We start from the raw sequence: 16,413 nt of genomic DNA on the forward strand, positions 1-16,413 counted from the left end.
ATATATATATATATATATATATATATATATATATATCTACTGCTGCTGTGACATTTACAGCATCAGAAATGTTTTGCTGACTGTTTTCTGTTTTTTGATTTTCCTGCAATGCCAGAAAAACACTCTAGAAAATGGCATGTTTTTTACAGCCTTTTCTGAGAGAAAATTTAGAGAAATTATAAGAGAATGTTGCTGCATGAGGCCCAATGACAAGACAGTGGCCAAACTCTCATATCTGTTTTATAATACCTCAGATCAACACCTGTATAAATGACAGGGAAAAGGACAATTAGTTGACTAGTCAAATAAACCTTGCTACTATAGCTAGACAGCACCAGAAATACTGGTTGATTAACTTATTATTACAATTATTATTTTATGCAATTGCATTCATCCAATAAATGCTGTTGTCATAATCAGGCACATTTTTATTAACTTTTATTTAGGGAGTTGTTGTCATGTTTCGTAGGATAATGTGTAATGTTCATAATGCACAGTGCAAAGTGCCACACATTTCAGCTGCATTTAAAATATGATTTAGTGAAGAAAAACTGTGATTAGCGATTTCAAATGGTTCTCATGTTAAACGTAATATTATTTTGGACAAAGTTAAACCTTATATATTTTCAATTTTGCTCAATTTGGACTGTTTTCTGAGTGTTTTCTTACCTTTATACCTGTCAAATAGATTAGGTTTTAGCTTCCATTTAAATGTTAGTGAAGTTAGGTCTTCTGAAGATTCCTGTTAAATCCTCTTCTTATAACCATATATTCATTTTTGAGAAATGGGACAAAAATCTGTGACACATCTTTAAAGGGCCAACATTTTCATTAAACATATTTTAAATCAAAGATGATTATAACAGCACATTTTTACGATGATGTTATCAGTAAGTACTATTAGTTTTACATTTTGAAGGCTTTTAACACATTTTTTCATTCAAGTTGGAATTCTTGTCTGGGACTAGGGTGATTCCTGGCACAGGGCATGTTTAGAAATTTTTAAAAAATTATATTTTATATAGATAAAACCTTTAAAAAATTATGTTTCACCCCAAAAACGGAATTCATGTGTTGAGAAATTATAAACTTAATTTTTTATTTTCTTGGTAGGACATGATTTGTCCCAATTCTCAAGAATGGGTAATATACAGTACTTAAAACTTTGATACTCAAGGCTCTTTGAAACAAGTTCAGCTGAGCTTGGTGTGTTTTGTTCCAAGTCAAATTAAAAATGCAGTTCACTGGTGTAAAATCAAAGCAGACCAACTGCAGGACTGTGTGATAGTAGGAATGTGACTTTAGCATGAATTAAAAAGCTATCATCATTTACAGATCATATCTTCCAAGCAATATATAAATCTGATCTATATAATCACGCAGGATCAGTTGTTGTTGTCCTGATGGACACAGCTGATGGTGTGTGTGCTTTAACAGTTCCTCATTAAAGTGAAATATAGTGGCTACACGGAAACTGTCGTCCCTGGTTTATTACAGTGCCAACACCTCTGTTTCGCTCTCTTTATACCAATTCAGCCTGAGGACAGATGAGCTCCGGTCTCAACTGATGCTTGTAATCAGTTTTCTTCATGAGCTCTTGTGACACTGACTCCATCAGGTTCAGTATCAGTCACAGCAATTTGATGTATGTAATACTGATGATGCAGGATGACATCACCAAAACTGTCCAATAAATGAGTTACCTGTCAGTCCATATGACTGTGTGTTTATATCGCTTGGTTCATTTGTAATAAGTCAGTGTGAACAAGAAACAAAGCCAAAAAGGCAACAATGGACCAAACTACAGCTGTTAACACTTTTTCTAATTATCAAACCTCAAACAAGATCACAAGCATCACACCACACCCCCAACAGAACGGTCACTGCTTCATATTATATATGGCTTCAGCCCCAGATATGATGTCTCACTTCACACCTTCCCATGATAATTATGTAAAGGGTAACTTTGTTTTTTGTTTTTTATCTGGACCCTGCATGATTTGTGTTTAAGTGACTACTGAGAACAACAATTTCTGAAACTGGTCCAGTATCAGGAGAGACGGCTGTAGCCAGCAGCCACCAAACAGACAGACAATCCCTGCGAGCAATTGAGCACCGATGATGTACATCCACTGAAAATGTTTGTTTTTGCCACTGACAGGCTCAGACTGCTTTTATGCTTACAGAGGCTGACCTCTTTGTCAAAGAGTAAGATCCTTGTTGTTTCACCAGACACAGCCCCAAAATTGCCATCACCAAACACATCCGACTCTATTTAAATCAACAGTATTCCATCATTGTAAAACACACTTCATTCAATGAAGCAAAATAAAACTCACAAATGCTGTCTTGGTTCGTGTCTCCACTGTTCCAACAATCACTACCTCTGCTTTGGTTGAAATAAACTCTTAATTCACCCAGTTAGATGTGAAATTATATATACATGCTAAAATAACTGTTTGTTTAAATGGAGCCTGGTTGGTTTGGTGATGGTTATTCCAAGGCTGTTTCTAATTAAACAAAAAAGATCTTCAACAAAAAGGGCAACCTCCCCACAGATCATTTCTATAATGTTGTCAGACACTTAACAATCTGAGTCTGTCATTGGCAAAAACAAGCACTTTTAGAGGACATAGATTTACCAGTGTCAAATGCTGTTGTTCCCATTAGTCACTTACACACAAAAACATGGGAAAAGGGGTCCAGGTTGGAAAATACAAAAGGGACCCTTCAAGAAAGTCCGAACCTTCAATACTGAACAGTGCAATGCTCTTAATTTCATATTTGTCTCTTGTGTTGTTTATAACAAATCATTGAGTCATTGTGGTTTTATATGACTATGACTGCTGCCAAACAACCACTCACAAATTTATTCAACTATGGCTTTCAGTTTGAGTGACATATTATCCAACCACGGGTCAGGCACTGCATTGTTATGCAGCGCATTAATAAAAATTCAGAAATAGGTCAGGATGACCATGAATCATTCTCATTCCACCCAATTACTTCTTTTCTGCCAACACCTGAGTTACCAGAGTCACATTTACATATGAAATGGAGTTTGCCGACCTTAAACACAGACAATTCAGATGTTACTCAAGAACACATCATTAAAAGTATTATCAGAGTATTACACAGTAACTTACTGTGTATAAAGTTTGTTATGAGTAAATCATAAATCAAGCCAATCTTTTTATGTACTACTGGATTACTAAACACAAAGCACAAATGTATATATTGTCAATGGTACAAATTTAACACACCAGGTTCTGATATTCCTGCAAAATAGCACAACTTTAAAGAGCGTACAATCTCACATCACTCCTGTTTTCTTAGTATTGCAGAACTTCAGCGGTGAAGTCCATCAATTTCATGTATAAGTGCAGGTTTACTTACTCCTCACTGCCTTTTTTCAAGCAACCCAGACAAACTGACCTCTGTACTGGCAGCTGTTTAAAGCAGCACTTTCTCAGCAGATTATTAAGCATCCCTCCTCACCGTTGCGTCTGACCCTCCCTGTGTCACACCTACCTGGTCTTTATGGTGGGATTCATCCTGAGAGGAAACAGTCCCAGGTCTATGTCTTTGCTGTCAGGATTAAACTCTAGGGCTCCTGAGACGTAAATCAGAAAGTAGTCCCAGAGTTCGGGTAACTTCTGGGAGGAGAGAATCATGAGGGAAACTTTGGGAGTGGTTCTGTTTGTGGGAGAGACGGCTGGCAATATGTGGGTGTCATTCAGAAAGAGGGGCACCCAGCAGTGTCACATCACCTCCCTTCAGCTTGCCTTTAAGCGCTCCCAGCTGACCCAGCATCAACAGCCCACTCAGCAGCTACTTTTAGCTGACTGACTCCTCCCCCCAGGCCAAATCACAGGAACAAAATGAACTCCCCTAAACTGCCCTACTTTCCCATGACATCATTCACATTTCATCTTTTTTAATCTATCTTTATTTGGAAAACTCAAATATTGTTCTTCTGAACTGATTTAACTGTTGCTTTACAGATGCCATATGTATTTCCTATTTGGCTCTAAACATTGTGTTTACATACGGTGTGTGACAAACTGTATAATAGCCCAAATCAGTCGTCAATTGGTCGTGCTTAATGTTGCTTTATTTTGACAATGCTGTTTAAAAATGCCACTGGGAGTTACCTTAAAGAGGCTTTATCCCACTCCTTAAATACTTTAACTGCACATGTGATGCATTGTTAGTGGTAATTATGAATTTGCTTTATCTACAGGGTTTAAATTTTGCAGTTATTTAAAATGGTTTAAAAAAAAAAGGTAGCCTACTACAGTAGGGTTTAGCGTTTTGCCAAAATGACAGTTTCCCTTTAATTTTGAAATACTATTATTTTTATATTTTGTGGTGAAAAATTTAAAGAAGTTTCAAATTAGACAAAGAAATAACACTTTAACACCATTTATGTACGCCATCCCCACTAACACCAACACACACACACACACACACACACACACACACACACACACACACACACACACATTCCCTATCAGGTGAAAATAATTTAAAAATTACAATTTTTAAAAACAAAAAGTTGGGCACATATTTCTAGGCAACACTGAGAATACTGAACATTATGAATTAAAATGCTCATCTGGCAAATTCCGCGCATACCCTATACCGGACCGTGTACCCTATAGCCTACCTATGACGAAAACGTCACTTTGATTTAAAATATGGTAATATATCATCTAATTTTTATCGCTTGTGTGTACACCGGTGGTGGGAGGAACAAGTGAGCCACATTTTCTTAGAAGTAGTACTTCTTGGTTTTGCGTGCCGAATCTATCAGGGGAATATTATTGATCTGGATGAAACACAGAATTTGCCAGATTAGTAATTAAGTTATGTCTCGCATCCTCTCTTCCCTGAGCGACTCGGGGCTTGAACCCAAACTTGTGCATTTTCACGTACCAGTAAATGAGCGACAGTCCATCGAAACGCTCAAGCTCTCTCCCCCGCTGTTTCAGCAGAGACATATTATCCAAAGGTGGTCCAGGTGTTCAGCCCCCACGCTGCCGGTACGGAGTTTCACAGAAACTAAGTGCCCCCGTCCCACAAACGCATCCCTCTGCCCGCTCCTCAACTCGTCAACCCGCGTGCCTTCGCTGACGGCGTGGATGTGTCAGCATTCATCCCCCTTCAAATCAATGAGACGGACACTGCTCGCCGGTAACGGGACGCTCTGTCGGCCCGATTCTAATCTGACGACACGTGGGCTTTTTTCCTGCTGACTGACCTTTATCCATCTGTTTGACAAAATTTCAGTGTCCCTTGAGCCGCAGCACAGTTCTGACAGAACCTGGTGTGCTGAGGACACACGGTGGATTTGACCCCTGTGGATCAGTGCTGCTGCATTCAAGGTCCAATTAAGAAAAACAGTCCATACGGTATCCGCGGGATAAGTAGTCCACCTGCTTGGAAGACTTCCTGACAGTCACCTGATTTAACAGAGTGATATTCTAGTAGTTGTAATAGTTGTTGGTGATGGGAGGAGCGATTCTTTCCACAGTTTAGATTCATTTGACTTGATACTTGTAAATGTATCAAACCGTTCGAACCTTTTAAGGTAGGCTACTTTCTGCCAAGGCCATAGTCATGGAGTCATCACTTGGGGGACACTATGCTATGTTAAGACAGCTTTATACCAAAAGCTACTACTGTCTTCATAAATTGCACATGCAGCACGTCATCTAGGACTGACACTAAGACTTCAAATGGGCTATTTGACAAATATAACGTAACAAAGACATTAACTTTAGTTGAGTACTTGTGGAGTTTATGATTATGATTACATATGCTAACAATTATTTTGGACAGCAGTGCGTGATTGCCTTCTGTTCTCTATCAACATATTGGGGTGTGGGGTAACATTTTTAGCATCTTTAAATATTGGAGGGGGTGCAGTGTCCCCCCAAATATATATATTATAATTACTGCCTTGCTTTTTGCCCAATAGGTGTCAGTTTTTCTGCAACGCTCCTTTATAGTACATGCACATCTAACAGCTAGTGCTGCCCGCCCCAGAATCAACATCGGTTCAGCTTTTGATCGTTGGTGTCAGCTGAAGGCAGAAAAAGAGCTAAAAAGCCACGCAGAGGTTGCCGCTTTCCTTCTGGACAGGTAAGCTAATGTTTGCTAGCTAACGCAGCAGGGTTGTAATATATCTAATATCTAGTAAAGCTGAACTAGTAATGATACTGCACCTAGATGAACTATGTTAAGAAAAAGTAAGGATGATGGTTAATTTCAGATATTTTAGCAAGTTCTCTAGAAACGGTGTTTTTGGGACTGTGATTCTTCTGGTTGTAGAGTTGTCAAAATATCAAATATCTAGTACAGCCGAACTTTCATTTATTATTATTATTATTATTGGTGGGAAATTATAACAGAGGGAACATATTGCCGTTTTAATATCAAGAACACTTTCGTGTTTTTGTGTGTATACAGGACGTTGTTGAATCAGGGAATCCATGTGTCCACCACGACAAAGGATCCTAATTGACTAATTAGCCTACGTTAGCATTAGTGATGAGTAGAGCTAAAAATGCTTTATGGAGATTGTTAGAGTGTTACAGAGCGCACAAGAGTGGATTCATGATTTATTATTATTATTTTTTAATTACTATACCACAAAAGACTCTTCACTTGACATCGCTGTCTCCAGTGTCTGTCGTTTACGAACCTGGCAACCTGTAGAATTGAAGAGTGGAGCGAGAGCGGGCGAGTGTGAGTGCGACACCTACTGACCGGGAAGTATGAATCCTATATCTATCACCTTTAATACATTAGTCATCATGTCTACGTTTACACATTACAAATATTTATTTTAGTGAATTGACTCAGTATCTCTCCTGTATGTTGATAGGCTATGTAAGCTCAATACAATGTCACAGAAATGTCACTGACAAAGGACCTGTCATACTTTGAGGGGCAGGTAGCAGACATCCCAGTTATCTCTGCAGCCATGTGCTGCATTCATGTGGTCTCAAAATTATCTGGAAATTAGTTCCGGATCATATTTTATGGCTCACTTGATCCGTTTTCTTTGCTCTTTGTTAACAAAGTGCTGTTTAAGCACTCTGAGCTGTAAAATACAACACATCTTCTCTGTAGCGTCCATGTTGTTTCCACATTACAACTTAAAGCACAACGCGGACGACCATCTGAGGAGCACATTGGCTCCAGCTGGCAGAGGCTGATTTAATCACGTTTTGTTCACTCTCTGTAGCAGGCAGTATGAGTAGTACCTCAGATAACAGTGACTGGGCGAGTGGGAAAAGTCAGGGATTCATGAACACTCAGACATTCGTCAGATTAAACCAGAAAAATAGCAGACACTAAAAAGAGTCGTTCAGAATTTTTGTTGGTTAATTTTTGCCCAGTAGTAGTTGTCTGGTTCACAGTGTCACTTGGATTGGGATACTGTGGTTAATACGTCAGATTAAAAAGTTCAGTCACCTACCTTACAAACACATTACTCTTTCTTCAATGAAGAATTTGAATCTTTGAATGATCAAATATTGCTTGTTTACAAAAAGTTTAACTAAGTTTCTGTCTGTCATACCCTCCACCCACACTCATACCTAACAGAGCTGTGCTGCATTCAAGAGCAGCCTGCCATAATCTGAAATCATAAGGTCTACAGGCAGTTAAATGAAATTCAGACACCAAAACACATGATTGTCAGATTGTACTAACCGCTTTACATGTCTCCATCTGTCTTGTTGTTTTGTGTGTTTTAATGTACTGATGCAGTGCCGGTTTAAGACTTGTCTGTTTGGAATGGGGTGATTGTTTGGCCGGTTGTGTTGCTGCTGGCAATCTTAAGAACTGCTCAACCAAGCACTTCACACTCAACACTGCACTTCCTTGGGTCTGGAACAAAAAATTTCGTTCAGAAAGTTCATCATCACTGATGCTTAAAATGTAGAGTTTGCAACAATGTAACATCTCCAGGTGGATTATGAGACAATGGGCCCCTGGGTACAGATTTGCAAAGGCAAGATACAAAGACTTTGTTGTGGTTTTGCATCTCTTTTTATGCATCTCTTTGTGGTTTTATGTCTCCTCGTGGTCATTATGCCCGTTTTTGGAAATATTTTGTGTCTCTTTGTGATCATTTTGAGTCTCCTGGTTGGTACATGTTAATTTGACATTTGACATTTTGCAAGTGAAGTCCAGGGGGCCCCCAAGCCTGTGCCCAATAGGCCCATTTAGTAATCCATCCATGTCTCCGGCCTGTTGAATGTACTGTAAAAGCAATGGACAGCAAGCTGTACCCAGCAGGCTGTTTGGTGGCGTAACAGTTAATAGGGGTCCTCTCTCAAAATGCTACCACACTACTAACTAGAAAAGCACTCGGAGAGCGCAGACCTCCGCCAAGCAGCTCGGATTTCCTGACTTTTTATTATTTTATCCACTTCGCCTCAACTGAACACCACCAAAATTTTATCATCTGTTCCTTGTCCCATTATCAACCTTTCCTGAAAATTTCATCAAAATCCATTGAGAACTTTTTGAGTTATTTTGCAGACAAACAAACCGAAAATATAACCTCCTTGGCGGAGGTAATAAATACATCATGCAGATCGAGCTTGCACTCAACGCTGTACTTCCATGGATACTTGGCAATACACCTGCCAAGTATGAAGTGGATCAGATAAATAGTTGTCAAGAAAATCAAAGGACAAACATACAGACTGAAAGACAGACAGACGGACAGAGAGCCTGTTCAGAGCTTGTATTTACATGCGTCTTGGGTGATGGGATCACCGGTGGACAACACAGTCTGTCTGTTTACACCTGGCATTAGAATGAATCTCCACATGCTCGAGTGACCACTTGTGATTGGATCTCACTTCCCCACTCCCTATGCAAAATAAAGATAAAAATAAAAAAAGAAGTACATGATTTCAGTTTGCAAAGACCAAATCTGTTGTTGTTTTTAACTGGTGGGATGTTTGTTGTGCTATATGCACACTTATAGCCATTAATATTTAAAATATATGAAATCTTATTTCATTGTAGTGCCGGCTAACAGACTACTGCTGCGGGAATGTGAGCTCCAGCCGACAGGGACAGTTGACGAGTCGGCCCACACACACACACACAGAGTTATCTTTGTAGAGAGAGTCATCATGCGCTACACACTGGCTTATACTCAAACTCTCTTTTAACTTATTTGTAGGGGTCTCTGGGACTGCCACAGGGTAACGATTCTCCTGTGTCATGCCCTCCCATCAAAGCCCTCCGTGCATTCTTATGCACACCATGTTGTTTCCTCCTCTACTCACATCATTGTGGATCAGTGGGCTGTTTTTTACCTTTCATCACCTGCTGTGCTTGTGTTTGGGTCCTTGCTCTCCTAAGCGGCAGGTATGATGTGAATGGAATACACTGTTTTTACTAAGTAGAATCTTACTAAGTAGAGAGCACAGAGCACATACTGTAGTGCACAGAGAGTTGCAGGGTTTGGGGTTGTGCTTGTGTCCCCAAACAGGTTAATCCAGTAATGCTGGCATTTATGAATTGTGATCTTGAGTACAAAGGCTCAGTCAACAAGTACATTTTTTTGTCATTCAGCCATAAAAAAGCAAATATTTATTACTGTTTGTGGGTCTGCAGGGTGGCTGTTCTGTACTCAGCAGCCTCTTTATCCTGAGGGAAGAGGCTGTTTCTCTGTTTCTTTTGCATTTTTTACCGTGGTGTCTTCACCCAGGCAGCAGGGTGTCAAACAGTCTATGAAATGGGTGGACAATGCTGGGCAAAAGCGAGCGATTGCCCCTGCACACAAGACTTGCAGGGGTACCAGAGTTTACTGTATTTCTGCTGGGTTTTTGAAATTTGTTTAAATGCAAATTTGTTCTGTTTCCACCACAACAAATATTAACTTGGTCCTACTCTTGTGGCCCTGTTTTGTAGAGGGGCTCTGTGTCATCATCTAGTTCTAAAACCTAAAATCTAAATTATTTTATTTTACATTGTGCATATTTCTACATGAAATTTACCACAAACAACAGAAAACCTTAGGCCAATTAGTGAGGAGTGCAGGTTGGCTTCTGTGTGTCTGTGCAAAAATAATAACAACCCTGCTATCTACAGTGTGCTATGTTGACTGTATTTGATGGGAATTTGGAAGCAACAGGGGCCCTGCAGCAAGCTTCAGCAGATCTGTTGGCCAGATGGGTGGTGTTCAGGGACCAGGAGAGATCATTGGCAGGGTGCACTCCAAAAAAAAAATTTGTTTTTACTGACCTGTTCTACTGAGGAGATGCTGAGGTGCAGGAGGTCAGTCAATGGGTCAGTCTCAAGCGTCCTGTAAATCACTCCCACACTGTTTGTGCCAAATCATACCCACATGTACATAAAGAAGGCATGCAGTAGAATAAACCACTCTGTCTTCTCTCTGTTTTCAGAGATCACTTGTCAGTCAAACTGTGTAAAGTTCTTTCATGTCACTTTGTAAGCATGATTGCTAACCCGGTTCTTATACAGTATGTATTCCAGACAAATATGCTGGATGTGATTTTTCACTCACAGCAACTTCTTCCTGTTCTCTAACCAAGCTGGCACCCTGGAGGGCAGCTTCCTGCTGGGTGTCCTCTGAGGACACTGTCAAATACCCAGCTGATCCCTGCTGTGGACCGTTTACCATCTCACTGTCTTTAGAAAGACTGTCAGAGCATCAGAACCCGGAGCTGCAGCTCAGAAACAGTTGCTTCACACACGTCATCAGACGTTGAGGGTTTCAGCAGCCTGGCTGACTTAAAATTCTACAACTAAAAATGTACATGTTATTTACCCAGGTTGCTGTCCACTGGATATCACGTTTCTCATAAAGATCAACTTTAATGAGATCAGAAAAATACCTCTGTTCTCAGCTTTATGATAATGCATTTCTTTAGCAAACCCAATGTGTTATAAATGGTTTATTTAGCCTAAATTAGCTAATTTTGATTTCTTTTTGGTGGACAATGGTTCCAGTATGTTTTTAGTTTCATTATATTTGATTCTGACAACTTTTTGATGAACAAATATGACGCAGCATTTCTCCACCAGAGCTGTATTACTGCTGACAGTGAAAGGAAGGCTTTTAAACAATTAACAATATAACGGAACATTTTACTGAGTAAATATCCTAATGACTGAATACCTATATCCAAATAGTACACTTTTTAGTCATGAGAGCAGTGTGTCTGAAGTCCTGACTACAGCCATGTCACCAGAAAATAACTCTGAAAGGTTTTGGTGCCCCTGGCCATGACCTTTGGTGCCACTGACTTGTCAATATTCAGCCAATGTTCAGCCCACCACAAGTTATCTTGAATATAAATGCACTGATTTTCATTAAAATTATCCAGTAGAACAAAATTTTTAGCTCCACAACTATCAAGCCTATAAAAACATGAAAATACTTAGTGTGTTGTTATCAGGGTTGGGATTTATTTTATTTTATTTTTTATTTAACCTTTATATAACCAGGAGGTCCCACTGAGATTAAAAACCTCTTTTTCAAGGGAGACATGGCCAAGACAGGCAGCAGCATAAAATAAACACAGTTACAGACACAACATAAAAAGGACAACATTATAAGAGTACATACAGTAAAAAGAGTAAATCAGTAACAATTTTAAAAACTAGTTTATTGCACAGAATTAAGAGCACTGACAGCTTAAAGAAGCTGCCTCTAAGTCCTTAAGTTTAGATTTCAACTAATTTAGAGAAACTAGGCAGTCCAGTTGTAAGACATTTTGAAGATTGCTCCATTCAGTGGGGGCAGCATAAGCAAATGCCTTTTTCCCAAGCTCAGTACGGACGTTTGGGGCTGAAAGTAAGTAATGGTCATGGAAGCGCAAGGAGTATTGTCCGGTACTCCTTGGCATGGTAAGGACACATAGGTAAGACGGAAGCAAACCTAAAATTGCCTTGTATATGATAGCATACCAATGATGAAGCCTGTGGGTGGCCAAAGAGGGCCATCCCACCCTAAAATATAACTCGCAATGATGAGTCAGGACTTTACAATTAGTTATAAATCTCAGGGCAACATGATAAACTGTATCAATTTTATGAAGACACTGAGCACAAGCATGCATGTACAAAACGTCACCGTAGTCGAGCACAGATAAAGTGGCAGCAACAAGTCGCTTTTTTACATTACGAAAGTAGAAGCTCAATTTCAGTCTCAGTTTTTTCACTAGTTGAAGCACATGTGCTTTAAAAGTGAGGGAGTCATCAATTAAAATACCCAAATATTAATAAGAACTAACAGTCTCTATGCTCCTACCATCCAGAGTGACCACAGCAGGGATGTGTGCTCTAGACTTTGAGTTACTGAAGATCATAATTTTTGTCTTTTCAGCATTAAGAACAAGCTTTAGCTGAAGTAGGTTATCCTGAATAACATTAAAATCATCTTGCAGGTGCTCAATGGCCAGGACAAGAGTAGATGCACAACAGTAAATGACTGTGTCATCTGCATAGAAATGAACCTTTGCATCAGACACATTTTGATCCAGGTTGTTTATATACAAGGTAAATAAAAGAGGACCTAAAACTGAACGGATAGAACTGCATGTTTTTATGTTTTTTTTGTAGTTATAGGAATTCTCCCTATTTCCCCCATTAAAATTCCACAGCCAGAAACTAGAACCATCTAGAAACATGGACAATTGTAGAGCAGCAGTCAACAATGTCAGAAGACGCAAATTACAATGCACAAGGTAAAGGAGCTGATAGGATCAAATTTCACTGGAGTTGTACCTTTTATAATTCCATGTGACAAATAACTGATTAATTGATTGAGTTAATGACATGACAACTCATGGCTGTCATAGTAACACAACTTGTTCCCTGGCTCTGGAAATTTCAGGAGCTCAGAAGTAGCTTAAGAAAAAAGTAGCTGTCACGCAGCAGTCCTTTTGTATGGATTTCATAAGCCTATTAAACCTGTGCTCTCACTGAGAGCAGTAGAGCCTCCCAAACTTGTCAACAATGCTCTTATTATTTTGATGTTATTTCACCTGATGACTCCTTGATGGTAAAGTAATACACAGGGAAGGCCATGTCTCACAGCTCAATCACAATCATTTTCATCAGCTTAGCGTCCAGTAAACCTTGTGTCGGAAGCTTGTCTGGTGCTATCAATCATTGTAACCTGAGGAGCTGGAGTGAGTTAAACTATTCACCCATACGCTTCTCATCAGGGTGTCTGCTCTCCAATCCTCCTGTTACCTTAATCCCACAGTGAGGCTCCAAGGTTAACAAGCATCAGGCCAAGCATCACCGCTCTGACTGTCTGACTCGTAATGGCTGCAGATAGGATTGAGGACAGGGAGCTGTGATCTTCCATCCGCTATTATAGGAAACCGAGACAAGCTAATCCAGTCAAATCCAAGATGGCACTCTTTCAAACTGCACCTCCTCAGCAACTGACTAACCCTAAAACTATTGTAGCCATTGCCATACACACAGTCTCATCTCACGCTGATCACCCTTTACCAAGTCAAAATGCAGCTTATGTCACTTGATGCTGCAGATTTATTTTTATAACATTTATGTGACCACAGCAACATTTTTGAGCTACTTTATACCAGATACCAGTCCCTGTGGGTGGTGGGCACACAGGGTGGCAGCTCCATGTCATACATTCAGGCTTAGCTTGACCGGGCCCCATGTCCCAAGGCCCGGCCACCAGACGCTCGCTGGCGTGCCCCCCATCCAGGTCTGGCTCCAGAGGGGGGCCCTGGTATCCCCATACAAAGCAAGGTACTCTTTCCCTGAATGTGCTGTTTCATAGAAGTCTTCTTGGACCGCTCTTCTGGCCCCTCCCCTGGGACTACATTGCCTTGGGACACCCTACCAGGGGCTATTAGCCCGGACAACACAGCTCAGCCATAGCCGTAGAGATAGGGTGAGGAGCCTGGACATCGGAATAGAGTCGCCACTTTATGAGTTATGAAGTTGTTATTAAAAAAACAAGGAAGCTACTACCAAGTGTTGGATTGTGGAGTAGATAGCTGTAGGAGCTAAAGTTAGGCTGTACACCCAGTGATTAACTGTAGGCCTCGGCTAACCAAAGTTACTGTTTTATAATGATTTTGCTACTTGGCATTAAGTTAGGTTACACTGCCAGCTGGGTGGTCTCAGTAACATGAACTGAATGACTGAATTGTGGAGAATCTAACAGAACTATGGGTGTTAAGCATGTCCATATTGACAAAAAATTCAACATTTATATGTGTGTTGCCTGATCTCAGCAGCTAACTGCTGCTAGCTCAAGTGATTAGTCGACAACAGGACAGCAGTCAGACCTGGGGTCGATTTAAGACCTGCATTTATTTGTCAAAATGTGTGGCCACACGTAGAGTTAAATCGGGAATTGGCTTTTAAAGAGGACCTATTATGCTTTTGGGTATGGGGTGCCATTTGTAAAGTGGCTCACGCTGAAAATAACATCAACATTTTGCCACATTTAGCTTCAAACAATGTTTAAAAAAGTGTTGTGAATTTTTTAACGTCACCTTTTACCACATTTACAGCAATATTTGTTAACTAATATATTAAATAGTTAAATCTAAATATTAAATGTGGCACCTAAATGTTAAATCTAAATATTAAATCTAAATCTAAATNAACTACCTAAAATAACAAGAAACATGTTTGGAGAAATTTTATTTGACGTGTACTTTGAGTCAAATATATATATATATATATATATATATATATGTATATACACATACCGTTAATGTGTCTCACTATTTCCTGTTTCCTCACAATTGTCAACTTCCATCTGAGACAAACAAAAATCTGTGATTCTGTTTACATTTTTGGTTTTGTAATATTCTTCAGCAGCGATGGGACCAAGTCATTGTTTTGCAAGTCACAAGTCATCCTCAAATCTTTGCACTCAAGTCCCAAGTCAAGTCGCAGGTCCTAAACTTTTAATTTCGTATCCTAAACAAGCCATAATTTACTCTTCACCAAATGCCATTTTAACAACAGAGTTAGTTGTGTCTCTGTCTGAGATTTTCTACCGGCATGTTTTGCATACTGCAAATAGTTTTTTATTGACCACAGCAGAGTTTTTGTATGCAAACAAAATTATATTTGGTATCATTTTTTCCAACTGGCGCTCAGTAACATAACTTTAGTTCTTCATGGTTTACTCCTGCAACTACACTGGATGCTGGACACTTAGATACCAATAAAACAGTTCATATTGTTGTCTTTATCGCCAATGTTATTTCACTTTAGGAAATAAGTCCTGCTACACATTTTGCCAAATATCCAGTGAACTTCTCAAGATCCTCCTTTTTCCTGTTGTGGCTGTGTCCACAGCAGATCACTGGCAGTGTCACTGGCAAAGGAACTCAGATGACATCACCTCTGTGATGAATTTAGATTTGTGATGCAAACTGGTCTCTCCCAATGAAGTTGAGCAGTGATTACGTATGTATAGATACTGTACTATATTGTGGCGTGACAGTAGTGATCCTACTGAGGTTCATAATATTTTGGTGCCACCTTGATGTTAATTGAGCTTAATGCTTACTATCTATCAACACATCAGAAATTCTGAGTTCATCAAGTCATTCTAAATCTATAGTCTCCTGGAGGTAAGACGATGTAGCTCAGCTGCAAAATACTCTAAATAGGCTTACAAGTGAACTGGCGTGATACTGAGTCTGACTGTAATGAGCACAGGCAGACAGGGAGCTGGACATGTAGCTCCCTCTTCTGGACAATATTCTGACTCTGTAAAAAGTCTCATTACTTCATCTCTGTGATTCTGTCCCAGCAGGCACTTGCTGTCACAACACACAACATATCAGTGGAATTACTATAGCACACTTTAAGCACTGTTAAAGGACATGACAAAACACTGTCAGAATGATGAAATGTACCGCCATTCAAGTCAAATGCAATGTTATGTAGACAGATGTGTCAAATTCTAAAACATTCATGTATTCCCAGAGCACTGTCAGCCGTCAAATTTGCCAAAGATCTATGACTGACAAGTTGCATTTTCAATCGACTCATAGTGCTGGCAGTGTGCAGGAATGTTTTACTCTCTAAAGCATAAATAAAGAAAGAAATTGAATGGGGTGAAAGTACAAATAAAAGATATATAGTTTTAGAAAACTGTGTTCAGGAATGAAGACCACACCTCCTACATCCTGTTTCCGCCCCAAAATATTTAAGCACATCTGATCCATTCTCTTTCTCCTCAAAGCATTTCCCACCCACCCAATCCCTTCTTGCCTCTCATATCTTTTTTTCTGCTCCTTTCTGTATACAGGAACCACTGGGGGCTCTATCTGAAGCCGAGCTCCCGAAGAGACAACTCCCCCTCAGTCTCAACTTCCCAGATCCCTTCCTGCCTTC

At 39.8% G+C, this 16,413-nt stretch overlaps 1 protein-coding gene across 2 annotated transcripts in view; it reads right to left on the minus strand.

Moving 5' to 3' along the window:
- si:dkeyp-72e1.9 (syntaxin-binding protein 4) overlaps window positions 1–5,068 on the minus strand; it is a 109,436-nt gene extending 104,368 nt beyond the window's left edge. The window contains exon 1 of one of the 2 annotated variants that reach the window (XM_050070094.1): window positions 4,939–5,068. In XM_050070094.1, the coding sequence (XP_049926051.1) occupies window positions 4,939–5,003 (65 nt within the window). In that variant the 5' untranslated portion in view covers window positions 5,004–5,068. The remainder of the gene's footprint in view (window positions 1–4,938) is intronic. The other variant, XM_050070093.1, reaches the window with a different exon arrangement.
- Between the last annotated feature and the right edge of the window lie 11,345 nt (window positions 5,069–16,413).

The sequence above is a fragment of the Epinephelus moara genome, chromosome 18 (genome assembly GCF_006386435.1).
Source record: "Epinephelus moara isolate mb chromosome 18, YSFRI_EMoa_1.0, whole genome shotgun sequence".
Taxonomy (NCBI): Eukaryota; Metazoa; Chordata; class Actinopteri; order Perciformes; family Serranidae; genus Epinephelus; species Epinephelus moara.